We start from the raw sequence: 14007 nt of genomic DNA, 5'->3' as shown, positions 1-14007 counted from the left end.
AGATAAACTAGCCTTCTCTTACTCGTCAAAACGTTACAGGTAAACTAGCCTTGTCTTACTTGTTAACACTTTACTGGTAAACTAGCCTTGTCTTACTCGTCAAAACGTTACAGGTAAACTAGCCTTGTCTTACTCACTAACACCTTACTGGTAAACTAGCCTTGTCTTACTCGTCAAATGTTACAGGTAAACTAGCCTTAATCTTACTCGTTACCATCTTACAGATAAACTAACTTTTCTTACTCGTTAACACCTTACTTGTAAACTAACCTTGTCTTACTCGTCAACACCTTACTGGTTAACTAGCCTTGTCTTACTCGTTAACACCTTACTGGTAAACTATCCTTGTCTTACTCGTTAACACCTTACTGGTAAACTAGCCTTGTCTTACTGGTTAAAACGTTACTGGTAAACTAGCCTTGTCTTACTCGTCAAAACGTTACAGGTAAACTAGCCTTGTCTTACTCGTTAACACCTTACTGGTAAACTATCCTTGTCTTACTGGTTAACACCTTACTGATAAACTAGCCTTGTCTTACTCGTCAAAACGTTACAGGTAAACTAGCCTTGTCTTACTCATTAACACCTTACTGGTAAACTAGCCCTGTCTTACTCGTTAACACCTTACTGGTAAACTAGCCTGGTCTTACTCGTCAAAACGTTACAGGTAAACTAGCTTTGTCTTACTCGTTAACACCTTACTGGTAAACTATCCTTGTCTTACTGGTTAACACCTTACTGACAAACTAGCCTTGTCTTACTCGTCAAAACGTTACAGATAAACTAGCCTTGTCTTACTCGTTAACATCTTACTGGTAAACTAGCCTTGTCTTACTCGTCTAAACGTTACAGATAAACTAGCCTTGTCTTACTCGTTAACATCTTACTGGTAAACTAGCCTTGTCTTACTCGTCAAAACGATAAAGGTAAACTAGCCTTGGCTGACTCATCAACACCTTACTGGTAAACTAGCCTTGTCTAACTCGTTACCATCTTACTGGTAACCTAGCCTTGTCTTACCAGTCAAACCGTTACAGGTAAACTAGCCTTGTCTTACTCATTAACACCTTACTGGTAAAATAGCCTTGTCTTACTCGTTAACACCTTACTGATAAACTAGCCTTGTCTTACTCGCCAAAACGTTACAGATAAACTAGCCTTGTCTTACTCGTTAACATCTTACTGGTAAACTAGCCTTGTCTTACTCGTCAAAATGTTACAGGTAAACTAGCCTTGTCTTACTCATTAACACCTTACTGGTAAACTAGCCCTGTCTTACTCGTTAACACCTTACTGGTAAACTATCCTTGTCTTACTCGTTAACACCTTACTGGTAAACTATCCTTGTCTTACTGGTTAACACCTTACTGATAAACTAGCCTTGACTTACTCGTCAAAACGTTACAGGTAAACTAGCCTTGTCTTACTCGTCAAAATGTTACAGATAAACTAACCTAATCTTACTCGCTAACACCTTACTGGTAAACTAGCCTTGTCTTACTCATCAAAACGTTACAGGTAAACTAGCCTTGTCTTACTCGTCAAACATTACAGGTACACTAACCTAATCTTACTCATTAACAATTTACAGGTAAAATAACCTCATCCTATATACTGGCTAACAACCTACAGGTAAACTAGCCTGATCTTACTCATTAACAATTTACAGGTAAAATAGCCTCATCTTACTGGCTAACAAAAATTGCAACTTATAGGTAAGCTAACCTGTCCTACTTATTAACACCTTACAGGTAGAATTACACGTTGAGAGTTGATGTATTTTCATACTATCAATTATTGTACCCTTTTCAGTTCATCAGAAAGAATGATATTAGTTCATTTTGTTTTAAAATTTCTTTATTTTTTTATTTATTTTTTCAAAATTGTTATGTTGCATGTTTTATATTACCTACCAAAGAAATATAATGTAACATGTAAGACATAGTTCACATACATTTATGTAAGATGTTTTGAATTAATAAATTTTTCTTTTTGACAGTTGAAAAGTGTATTTATTTTGTGATAAATTTTACTTCTATAATTATATGTGTTATGTTAACTAGTGTGTGAAGACGATACCCAAACCTGAGGAGTACCTCCATGAGGGACCTCAGACCACCATAGCTTTCTGTAGTGATGCCACCTACTTCTACTGGCTGTGGTGTCCTGGTCTCGCCTCTGACAAAAGTGTGAAGGGACTGAACGTGTACCTAGATGTCTTCTCACACGAGGTTTGTATTCTTCATCTCATACTCATAGTAGTGTACACACAAAAAAAGTTTTTTTTTTTTTAAGTTACTACTACACCTTATCTTATTTGTTTTTTTAATATTTAATCATTTTTGTAAAATATGATATTTCATGGCAGATATATCAATGAACCCTTCTGCTGTGCTGTCAGTTAATATAATATAATTTTCCACATATTTGTTATGAAATATCACTATAATTTTTCAACATTTGCATTCATTTGTGAAAGTCACTAACATTTAATTCACGTTTGTGTTTGTCTTTAGTCGGAGGACAATAGTATCAAACCACTACAAGCCCGTGTGATTCTACAAAAGAAGGACGAATCCAGTGCCAAATCCATCAACGAGACACTGCTCTCCCGATTACGTCCCTTTAGAGGGAACTCTTCAGCTGCCACTCTCGTAGCATTAACAGGAGGGGATGCCACACCTGGAAGAAAAGATGACGGTAAGTGTCATAGATTTTAAATGTAATGAATTACAAACTGAATCTGGTTCTAAGCAGTGTTGTAAGCTGTAATATATTTTACTAAGAAACAGTAAGTTTACAAACATGCTCAAAGTGTTGCCTAGAAACAGTATAATGCTACTGAATATGGAAGAAAGAAATTTTGAATATTTGAAATTTGAATTGAAATTATTTCTTTAAAGTTGTATGTCATATCTACAGTGAAATGTCCAACATTTGTACTGTTTGTGTATGTAGCCACACTGATGGTGGGGAGCACCTCGTGTGGTGTCTCTATGAAGAGTCTGGTGAAGGCCCCAGTCTACTGTGATGGGAGTACCTTGGTAGTACTCACACCTATGTCTGGAGCAGGGAGTAACAGCTCCGCCTCCCGGTCACTGTTTGGCACCGGAGGCAATCTCTCAGGTTTCAGATGTAAGTATTTACTAGTGTTCCTTTTATCTCTGAATTTTGATGTCATTTTCACATTTTAAATGTAAAATTATAAAATTTGAGTTAATATGTTGTGTTGTAAATGTATTTCTTTTTCTATTTGATGATAATAAAATGACAAAAACACATTGTAATCATTGTCAGGCATGAAATGGTGTTCAGTCTAAAATATATTGACTTCGATCATGGTCTGTTGTGTATGTCTGTCCCCTTATCATAATCCCTAGGATCTGACAGATGATTATATATATGTGACCTATTGTTTAAAATAGAACTATTGTGTCCTTATATTGCAGTGTTGGCAAGTAACATGTGTTTCAATGTGAAGGACGGCCAGTTTAACACCAGGATAGACCTGACTGATGCCCCTACCTGCTCCCTTGGGAGAGGTGCACCCCTAGCTGGGCTTGGTAAGTCACCACTGTTGTCATGGTAGATGGGTTCTGTTCCAAATGTGTTTGTTTTTTTCGTAAAGAAATATTTATTAGGTTAATTAATTTTAAAAAGGCAACAAATTGACCCCAGAAATATTTTAGAATAAAATTAAAAATGTCCTCTTGGTAACCATCAGTGTTTTCATATCGCTAGACAGATGTTTTTGACATTTCTCTGTATGTATGGCAATTACTTAGAAGGCGTTGTCAAAACTGTTCTTTTTATCTGCCCTATGGTGAGCACAGTGTCCATCTGTCTGTCCGTCCATACTTAACAAAGATAATCAATGAACAATAAAGTAAAATAGGAGATTGGAATCAGCATTTACATGTGATGACTTTGGAACACAATGTAGGGAGATTTGTGTTTTAAAGTAAGGAGAAAAGATTTTAAGTGGGGAGATTTCTTTATGGCATCATAGCGTAATGTTGTTTCTTTGATAATTGTCCAACTTTACCCTATTTGAAGAGAAAAGAACACCATACACGTTTTCAAATCCTCTATTTAACAATTGAAAACTTAGCAAAACAATGGATAATGGAAATGTATTATGATAGTAGATCAATGTTTGGAGACTTCCATGTCAAAATGGGAGAAACGGAAAAAACGGGAGATGGCTATTTTGATGCTTGAAACCTGGAGACTCCAGTCATATTTGGAGACATAACATGTTTGTATTTAATAGCTGAATAGTTAAACTGTTATCTCTGTAGGCTACAGTAGCTCTGTGATTTTTTTCAGGCGTCTGTTTTGATTTGACTAATAACTCTATCTGGATGTCAAGTAATGATTGGGTCGACCAATTCTACAACCATGGTCACCAGGCACCTCACCACATCAACCGCCGTCTCAAAATATCACCCGCTGGTCCCCTCCAGTCGGATGGTAAGTTTCCTCCCCTTTACCACATCAACCGTCGTCTCAAAATCTCCCCCGCTTGTCCCCTTCAGTCGGATGGTTAGTTACCCCCCGCCTTTACCACATCAACTGTCATCTCAAAATCTCACTCGCTTGTCCCCTCCAGTCAGATGGTAAGTTACCTCGCCTTTACCACATCAACTGTCGTCTCAAAATCTCACCCGCTTGTCCCCTTCAGTCGGATGGTTAGTTACCCCCCGCCTTTACCACATCAACTGTCGTCTCAAAATCTCACTCGCTTGTCCCCTTCAGTCGGATGGTTAGTTACCTCCCCTTTACCACATTAACCGACGTCTCAAACCTCACCTGCTGGTCCCCTCCAGTCGGATGGTAAGTTACCCCGCCTTTACCGCATCAACCGACATCTCAAAATGTCACCCGCTGGTCCCCTCCAGTCAGATAGTAATTTACCTCCCCCTAACCACATCACCCTAAGTCTCAAAATATTACCAGCAGGTCCCTCCAGTTTGAGGCCCTCAAATCTGACTATATCATCTGATGTCTCCCCCTATAACCACATAAACGGATGTCTCAAAATGGCATCCTGTTCCCTTCCAGCAGGACAAGAATTCCCCTCCCCTCACCTTATGATATAACCTTAAAATATTGGAAAAGTAGAAAGAGAAATGCACGACCAGACCAGGATTTGAACCTGGAATCATTTGAACTCCAGAAAGAGGCTCTACCAATTGAGCTACCTGGTCACCAGCGATCAACCCAGTCCAATTCCACTACATTATATCCCTTTCCCATCAAGTGTGATAGCATGTCACCAGGCTCCCTACCATCAGACAATCAGACATTAGAAAGAAATTGAACAAAATTAAAGGAAAAAACTAATTTTTTGTACATGTTTATGATTAAGAAACCCAGTTTATTTGAAATGAAAACTTTACAGACCAGTCCCTGTATCTGTGCCCGGTATTGTATACTTGTGTGTTTGCCCTCACAGGAAACAACATAGAGACGGAGGTGGTGATCAAACACATCCTTCACCACGTCGGGAATATGTGTCTCCACCAGATAAACAACGACCTGCTACACACGCCCCTCGGCTCGTACATCCTCCAGCAGCACCCCGCAGATCTTACACACATGACACGTATCTGTCACATCCTACAGCGTTCCATAGAGAGAAAGGACAGCCAGGTCGTCATCTGTACACTCATCATCCTACAGGTACATATTGTAGTAAGGTCGTCATCTGTACACTCATCATCTTACAGACTGTAGCCTAAGCACCCTATTACAGGTCAATCCTATAGATTAACATGTTGACTCTTTCCATATCGCAACTCAAGACCTGATTCCGTACCGGTTGTCCTTACTAAAATCAAAAACAATAGGTCACATGATAAAAAGTGTGTACTCTGCACCTATAAAAATATTTCTTTCCAACTGATGGGTGCTGATTTTAGTGATTTTTATTGGATTAGTAAATAAACGTGACTGTCATGTGCTATTACAAGCTAATCATAAGACAATGACAACGGTAGGGAAAGAGTAAATAGAAAAATGAATTCAACTTTTATATTGGTATGTTAGATATCTTGAACGTTTAATTCTAATTAAAATTTCTGAAGTGAAACTTTATTTATGATGTTATTTTGTTCCAGTTAATATTTAAGATCAGCATGTTTAAGAGGGAGAGAGAAGGAGAGGTCCAGCTGTTACAGAAAGCCAGGTATGAAAATAAAGTCCTCTTATCTTATTATGTGGTTAGAAAATGAGCGCACATTGACATATTGTATATGATGTTAAGCTCTCCTGGTCCACAGAACTAGTGAGCTTATGCCATGGTGCAGCATTTGTCGCTTGTCTTAACTCATTTAACAAAATTCAGCGTTTGATATAATTAGACGGAGGAAAGTAAATGATATATGAATAAAGACTGTGACCTCCTAATGGTTGAGGGGCATTGCCAAAAATAGGACAAAATTAGGCGTCTTTAAACACCTACTCCTTACAAACTGCATGGTTTGTTGCCATATTTAGTCTGAAACCTCACCAGGGCCAGAGGGATGGGGCCTAAAATGGTCCCCATATAGGGCAAAGTTATGCAATTTTATATTCATGTGGATACAACACTCTGTTTCAGTTCCCTGGTATGGCACCTGTTGACAGACTACCCACAGTTATGTCCGGATGACCCGAGACTGACCGCTGTCCAGAATGAGGCGTGTCAGGTGTTAACATCAGGGTTACATGTCCTCTACCCGGAACCTGATGATAAAAACAAACTCCTGTTTCAGCTCCTGTCTGATGGTCAGTATTGCTGTTCATTGTTTGAAGTATTATATTATATAAGATAAGGTAATAAATATGTCAGGATGAACTTATTTCAACATTCAGGACTGCTATGACTATCAGGGTAACTTAATTTTCCAGACATTACATAATGCACCTTAAGTAAAACAGAATCTCACTGCAGTACAGATGTTAGTGAATTATGATTAACACTGAAATATGGAGTTATATACAAAATTGTAGAACAATTGAATATGGAATATTTTTGTGTAAAGTTTAATCTGACTTAAGGCTACAAAAAAACATCTACATTATATGATTGTACAGGCGGTCAGAATCCATCACTAGAAAAGCTGAGAAACATGATCCTGATCGACCTGTCAGAGAAGCTTCGTGCCCAGTCTCTGTCTCGAGACGAGATGAAATATGCCCGGCTAAAAGATGACCTTGTCAATTACATCCTAAAGACAGCGGTCAAGGAGTCATGTTTGCTACTGCAGGAGTCTCTGACCCTGGACAAGGCCCAGTTTGAAATCCTCCAGGCCTCGGTTCCGGTAAGGCCTCATGTCATCAACACATGTTATTGCTTTTGCTCCTTGTGTTTGTTTGCAGTGATCATATGACATAAACGAGAGAAGATCAATTGGCATTAATTTATGAGCCAAGAATGGTAATAGTGTGGCGCTCTATGAGACTAGAATGGTAATAATGTGGCCCTCTATGAGACTAGAATGGTAATGGTGTGGCCCTCTATGAGCCAAGAATGGTAATAGTGTGGCCCTCTATGGGACTAGAATGGTAATAGTGTGGCCCTCTATGAGACTAGAATGGTAATAGATTGGCCCTCTATGAGACTAGAATGGTAATAGTGGGGCCCTCTATGAGACTAGAATGGTAATAGTGTGGCCCTTTATGAGACTAGAATGGTAATAGTGTGGCCCTCTATGAGCCAAGAATGGTAATACTGTGGCCCTTTATGGGACTAGAATGGTAATAGTGTGGCCCTCTATGACACAAGAATGGTAATAGTGTGGCCCTCTATGAGACTAGAATGGTAATAGTGTGGCCCTCTATGAGACAAGAATGGTAATAGTGTGGCCCTCTATGAGACAAGAATGGTAATAGTGTGGCGCTCTATGAGACTAGAATGGTAATTGTGTGGCCCTCTATGAGACTAGAATGGTAATAGTGTGGCCCTCTATGAGACTAGAATGGTAATAGTGTGACCCTCTATGAGCCAAGAATGGTAATAGCGTGGCCCTCTATGAGACTAGAATGGTAATAGTTTGGCCCTCTATGAGACTAGAATGGTAATAGTGCGGCCCTCTATGAGACTAGAATGGTAATAGTGTGGCCCTCTATGAGATTAGAATGGTAATAGTGTGGCCCTCTATGGGACTAGAATGGTAATAGTGTGGCCCTCTATGAGCCAAGAATGGTAATAGTGCGGCCCTCTATGAGACTAGAATGGTAATAGTGTGGCCCTCTATGAGACTAGAATGGTAATGGTTTGGCCCTCTATGAGACTAGAATGGTAATAGTGTGGCCCTCTATGAGACTAGTTATGTCATAAGCAAGTTGTCAACCAACACCAAAGTTTAAGTAAGGTTTAGAAAAGAGAATGCTGTATCACATTGAATATAAAGTCACTTCTGTTTTAGATACAAGGAATTCATTGTAATTTGTCGCTGACAGTCTGTAGGAATGTTGGAGGTCGGTAAGGATTATAGGGGGCTGGCTCTCTGGCTGAGCCTGTTATAATAATTTATTGTCACCGACAGCCTGTAGGAATGTAGGAGGTCAGTAAGGATTATAGTGGGCTGGCTCTCTGGCTGAGCCTGTTATAATAATTTATTGTCACCGACAGCCTGTAGGAATTTAGGAGGTCGGTAAGGATTATAGGGGGCTAGGCTCTCTGGCTGAGCCTGTTATGATAATTTATTGTCACCGACAGCCTATAGGAATGTAGGAGGTTGGTAAGGATTATAGGGGGCTGGCTCTCTGGCTGAGCCTGTTATAATAATTTATTGCCACCGACAGCCTGTAGGAATGTAGGAGGGGTCGGGAAGGATTATAGGGGGCTAGGCTCTCTGGCTGAGCCTGTTATAATTATTTATTGTCACCGACAGCCTGTAGGAATGTAGGAGGGGGCGGTAAGGATTATAGGGGGCTAGGCTCTCTGGATGAGCCTGTTATAATAATTTATTGTCACCGACAGCCTGTAGGAATGTAGGAGGTCGGTAAGGATTATAGGGGACTGGCTCTCTGGCTGAGCCTGTTATAATAATTTATTGTCACCGACAGCGTATAGGAATGTAGATCAGTAAGGATTATAGGGGGCTGGGCTCTCTGGCTGCATCTGGTATAATTGTAACTGACTTCCCGTGATCTTTCAGTGGTTCAATAACAAACTACATGACTAATAACTAGCACAGACTTCTGGTTTTACTTTAAACAACTTTTTCTTAATAACCAAGAGGCCCAGGCTGATGATATTTGGCCAGTAGCATGCTGGGATGAATGGCTACGAAGTTCGTTCAAATGAATGACCTTGACCAACTTTCAAGGCCACATGGCCAAATGTCGTAAAATCTTCAAACGACTTCTTCTCATTAACCAAAAGGCCCAGGGTACTAAAATTTGGCCTGTAGCATGCTGGAATGAATGACCTTGACCCACTTTCAACCTAATGTCCCTGTTCGACATTCAAGGTCACAGGCATGATATGTTTAAATCTTTTAATAGGTTCTTATGAATCAAACACTGATATTCTGCCTGTAGCTGTATTTTAGTCCACTTTTAAGATCATAAGAGTGAGAATAATACCAGGTGAGTGATGCAGGCCCATTGGGCCTCTTGTTCCCATTGGTATCACACGGGACAGTTTTTGAGTACTATTGAGTTTTTAGGTTTCTTCAATGTTAATCATTTTTAGCTCACCTGACCTGAAGGGCCAAGTGAGCTTATGCCGTACTGCGTCGTCCGTCTGTCAACTTTTTCTTTTAAACAACTTTTTCAGAAGAACTGGAGGACTTAGGGTCATGATATTTGGCCAGTAGGTACCTGGGATGAAGTACTATAAAGCTTCCTCATTAAAATGACCTTGACCTACTTTCAAGGTCATGGGGGTCAAATATGTTCAAAAATTCAAACAACAATATCTTAAGAACCATTTGGACTAGAGTCATGATACTTGGGTATGTTTTGAAGACCAGCAGTGTGAATCTTTTTTTTTTTTTACAGTAATGAGGTCAAAGGTCAACTTTAGATGCTAGTCAGGGGTCAAATGTCAACATGGGTTAAAAGCTTTAACAATCTTCTTCTAAAGTTCCATAAGGCCCAGGGTCATGATATTTGGCCAGTAGGTACCTGGGAAAGAGCGCTATAAAATTTCCTCATTAAAATGACCTTTACCTACTTTCAAGGTCACAGGGGTCAAATAAGTTCAAAAATTCAAACAACAATATCCTAAGAACCATTTGGACTAGTCTAATCGCTTTCTGTCCGTAATCGTGCGTCGTGAGTAAACCTTTTACATTTTCAACTTCTTCTCAAGAATCAGTTGATGGATTTTTTTCAAACTTGGTCAGAATCATCCTTGGTAGATGAGGCTACAAAATTGTAAAATTGGGATTCCTACCCCAACTCCTGGGGCCAGGACGGGGCCCCAAAGGGAAAGTTAACCAATATTTCAAAAATCTTCTTCTCCCGTCTCGGACGTACTACAGTCATTTTCTCTACATGGAAAGAAAGATCATCAGGAGCTTTATTTAAATTGTAAATTTCAGGACCCCCGAGCTATTCGTTCTCCCTTGGGGAGGGGGTAAAGTTTACTATAGTTTATATTGGGAAACAACACTTTTGGTCATAATTTGACAACTGTCTATAGGAAATTATTTTTACTTAATGAGAATTATCCTTGGAGGAAGATGGTTTCAAATTGTAAAATTGAGATTCCTACCCCAACCCTGGGGCCAGGGCAGGGCCCAAAAGGGAAAGTTAACCAATATTTCAAAAATCTTCTTCTCCAGACACAGAGGTAATACAGTCATTTTCTCTGCATGGAAAAAAATATTATCAGGGACTTTATTTAAATTGTAAATTTCAGGACTCCCAAGCTATCCGTTCTCCCTTGGGGAGGGGGTAAAGTTTACTATAGTTTATATAGGGAAATAACACTTTTGGGTATATTTTATCCATTTTCAGCAGAAAATTACTCAAACTTAGTCAGAATCATCTTTGGTGAATGAAGGTATTACATTGTAAAATTGGGATTCCTGCCCCATCCCTAGGGGCTAGGGCGGGGCCCCAAAGAGAACATTTACCAATATTTTCAAATTCTTATCCTTTGATGACATGACAAGTATTGTATTTCACTTAGTTTACATGCTGATTTCCACATCACATCTAAACAATAAAATAAAGCTACCAGTACCTATGATTTAACTCAGGTGACCGCTAATTAAGGCCCATGGGCCTCTTGTTTAATTACAGCAATGAGGTCAAATGTCAACTTTAAGTACTAGTCGGGGGTCAAATGTCAATGTGGGTTAAAAGCTTTAAGATTACAATTTCAAATTTCAATCAACAATATCTTGAGAAGCGTTTAAGTGATGTTAAAATGTCTTGTTTTCTAGTTACTAAATTTGATCTGAAGTTACCTATATGTCAGTTTCATGTAACAAAAGAAACAGGTGAGCGATACAGGCCCTCTGGGCCTCTTGTATAATATTCTCCCTCATTTGTCACATTACTTTTGACACACAAATAAGATCACAGCAAATAGTTTGAAGAATATGTTTAATTTTCTGATTGTCGTGTGTTTCAGCATGCATCATCCTGTCTGCGTTTTATGATGGCTCTACAGTCACATCTTCTGAGGGAAGTGGTTCTCCTGAAATCTTCTGATAATGGAGATGACAGTCAGGCAAAGAACGAGACAGAACTCCAGGTATGTATCCCTAGATGATCTGTTTCCTTGTTGATGGTATTGTTGAAGTGTATGGATGTTGAAAATGTAGAGGAAAATGAAAGTAATTTGAAAACGAGATGTGAAATGATGGTCTAATTGTTTGTTATTTTTTTCATTTTGTCTAATTGTTTGTAATTATTTCCGTTTTTAAGGAGTTGAAGATGATGATAATAACTCTGGCATCTAACATCTTTGATGGATCATGTCAGGTAAGTTTTATGTTTTTAAGGATGAGCAAATGGCTGAACTTATTCCAGACATGAGTTGGTTTTACAAAGATCACTTTTCCTAGATCTGAGTTTGAAGATCAATGTGACACTAACTTATAGGCCTACCTGGATGTTGTTATCTTACCTTTAACTTAGATATCTTGTCCTTATATTTTACTATACATGTGTCTTTATTTCTACCTGTCCTACTTTTACCTGTGACAGGTGTTGGAGGTGCTGCTTGACACCTGTAATTCCATCATTACCCAGTACAAGGATGACCTGGAGTGTCGACTCCAGGGACTGGAACGCATCTCCAAGGCGACCATCCTCGGCCACCTGCTGCCTGTCCTGTTGACCACGATGACCCACGCCAACCTACGCTGGCTGTCTCTAGCTGACACACTCATGCCTAAACTTGTCCACCTGGTCGTACTGACCAGCCAGGTAAATATATCAGAAACAAAATTCTGTATGTTCACCTGGTAGTATTGATAAGCCAGTAAATACTTCAGATCAGTAAATTTAGTGTGTTACCTGGTCGTATTGACCAGCCAGGTAAATGTATCAGATCAGTAAATTTAGTGTGTTACTTGGTCGTACTGACCAGCCAGGTAAATGTATCGGGAACGAAATTCAGTATGTTCACATGGTCATAGTCATCAGCCAGGTAATTACTTCAGGTCAACTAATTTAGTGTGTTTACCTGTTTGTATTGGATGGCCAGAATTCTTTACCAAAATGAAGTTAGCTTTTGGTGGTAATCATTCGCATGTTTTAATAAATGAGATACAGGGAGTTAGGAAGAGATACTGGGAGTTAGGAAGAGATACAGGGAGTTAGGAGGAGATACAGGGAGTTAGGAAAATGTGTGTGAGCCCAAAGGAAAAGCATGAGTCTAGGACTACAGCAATCAGAGATTAGGCATGAATAGCTATATGTTATGTAAAGATTATCTGAATAACTGTCTTTCTGTACCAAGGCGGCCCTACTGCTGAAAAGTCAGGTCCAGGCGGTTATACAGGAGGAGATGGATATGGAGTCTGACATGGAATTCATCGATCTGATTGGTCAGACTATCAACATCACAGTGTAAGTCATTCTGATTGGTCAGACTGTCAACATCACAGTGTAAGTCATTCTGATTGGTCAGACTGTCAACATCACAGTGTAAGTCATTCTGATTGCATTTGGTCAGACTATCAACATCACAGTGTAAGTCATTCTGATTGGTCAGACTATCAACATCACAGTGTAGATCTTGAGTGTTCAAATTGTCAGCAACAGTTATAGAACTGATTGATCAAACCACCACCATCATCAACCGTCCAAATGGCGATGGGACATGAACTTATGAAGCAAATCTGTAATGGAATATGCTTTCTTTTGTTTGTAAAAAAAATAAATCAAATATCTTTTGTGAAACATGTATGAAAATTTATTTGTGTTCAGTTTTATATAAAACCAAGTGAACGTTTAAATGATGTCCTATAATGTGTACACAGGAATGAGTTGTGTCCTATAATGTGTACATAGGAATGAATTGTGTACACATTATAGGACACAACTCATTCCTGGGACACAACTCATTCCTGGGACACAACTCATTCCTATGTATACATTATAGGTCACAACTCATTCCTATGTATACATTCTAGGACACAACTCATTCATATGTATACATTATAGGTCACAACTCATTCCTATGTATACATTCTAGGACACAACTCATTCTTATGTACACATTATAGGACACAAGAATGAGTTGTGTCCTAGAATGTATACATAGGAATGAGTTGTATTGTGTACACAGGAATGAGTTGTGTCCTATAATGTGTACATAGGAATGAATTGTGTCCTATAATGTATACATAGGAATGAGTTGTGTCCTATAATGTGTACACAGGAATGAGTTGTGTCCTATAATGTGTACACAAGAATGAGTTGTGTCCTATAATGTGTACACAGGAATGAGTTGTGAACATTTAAATGATGTCCTATAATGTGTACACAGGAATCATTTGTGTCCTATATTGTGTACACAGGAATGAGTTGTGTCCTATAATGTGTACA

General features: G+C 39.1%; 1 protein-coding gene across 1 annotated transcript in view; it reads left to right on the top strand.

Moving 5' to 3' along the window:
- The window catches only part of LOC110448158 (probable E3 ubiquitin-protein ligase HECTD4), a 62447-nt gene that overhangs the window by 7530 nt on the left and 40910 nt on the right, over positions 1-14007 (top strand). The window contains exons 5-17 of the mRNA XM_021494256.1: positions 2064-2231; positions 2517-2700; positions 2959-3135; positions 3450-3563; positions 4330-4473; positions 5459-5685; positions 6123-6190; positions 6605-6771; positions 7081-7307; positions 11582-11704; positions 11878-11934; positions 12160-12381; positions 12917-13026. Coding sequence (XP_021349931.1) covers positions 2064-2231; positions 2517-2700; positions 2959-3135; positions 3450-3563; positions 4330-4473; positions 5459-5685; positions 6123-6190; positions 6605-6771; positions 7081-7307; positions 11582-11704; positions 11878-11934; positions 12160-12381; positions 12917-13026 — 1988 coding nt within the window. The remainder of the gene's footprint in view (positions 1-2063; positions 2232-2516; positions 2701-2958; positions 3136-3449; positions 3564-4329; positions 4474-5458; positions 5686-6122; positions 6191-6604; positions 6772-7080; positions 7308-11581; positions 11705-11877; positions 11935-12159; positions 12382-12916; positions 13027-14007) is intronic.

The sequence above is a fragment of the Mizuhopecten yessoensis genome, unplaced genomic scaffold, assembly GCF_002113885.1.
Source record: "Mizuhopecten yessoensis strain PY_sf001 unplaced genomic scaffold, ASM211388v2 scaffold3853, whole genome shotgun sequence".
Classification (NCBI taxonomy): domain Eukaryota; kingdom Metazoa; phylum Mollusca; class Bivalvia; order Pectinida; family Pectinidae; genus Mizuhopecten; species Mizuhopecten yessoensis.
This window is presented reverse-complemented; position numbering and strand designations above follow the sequence as displayed.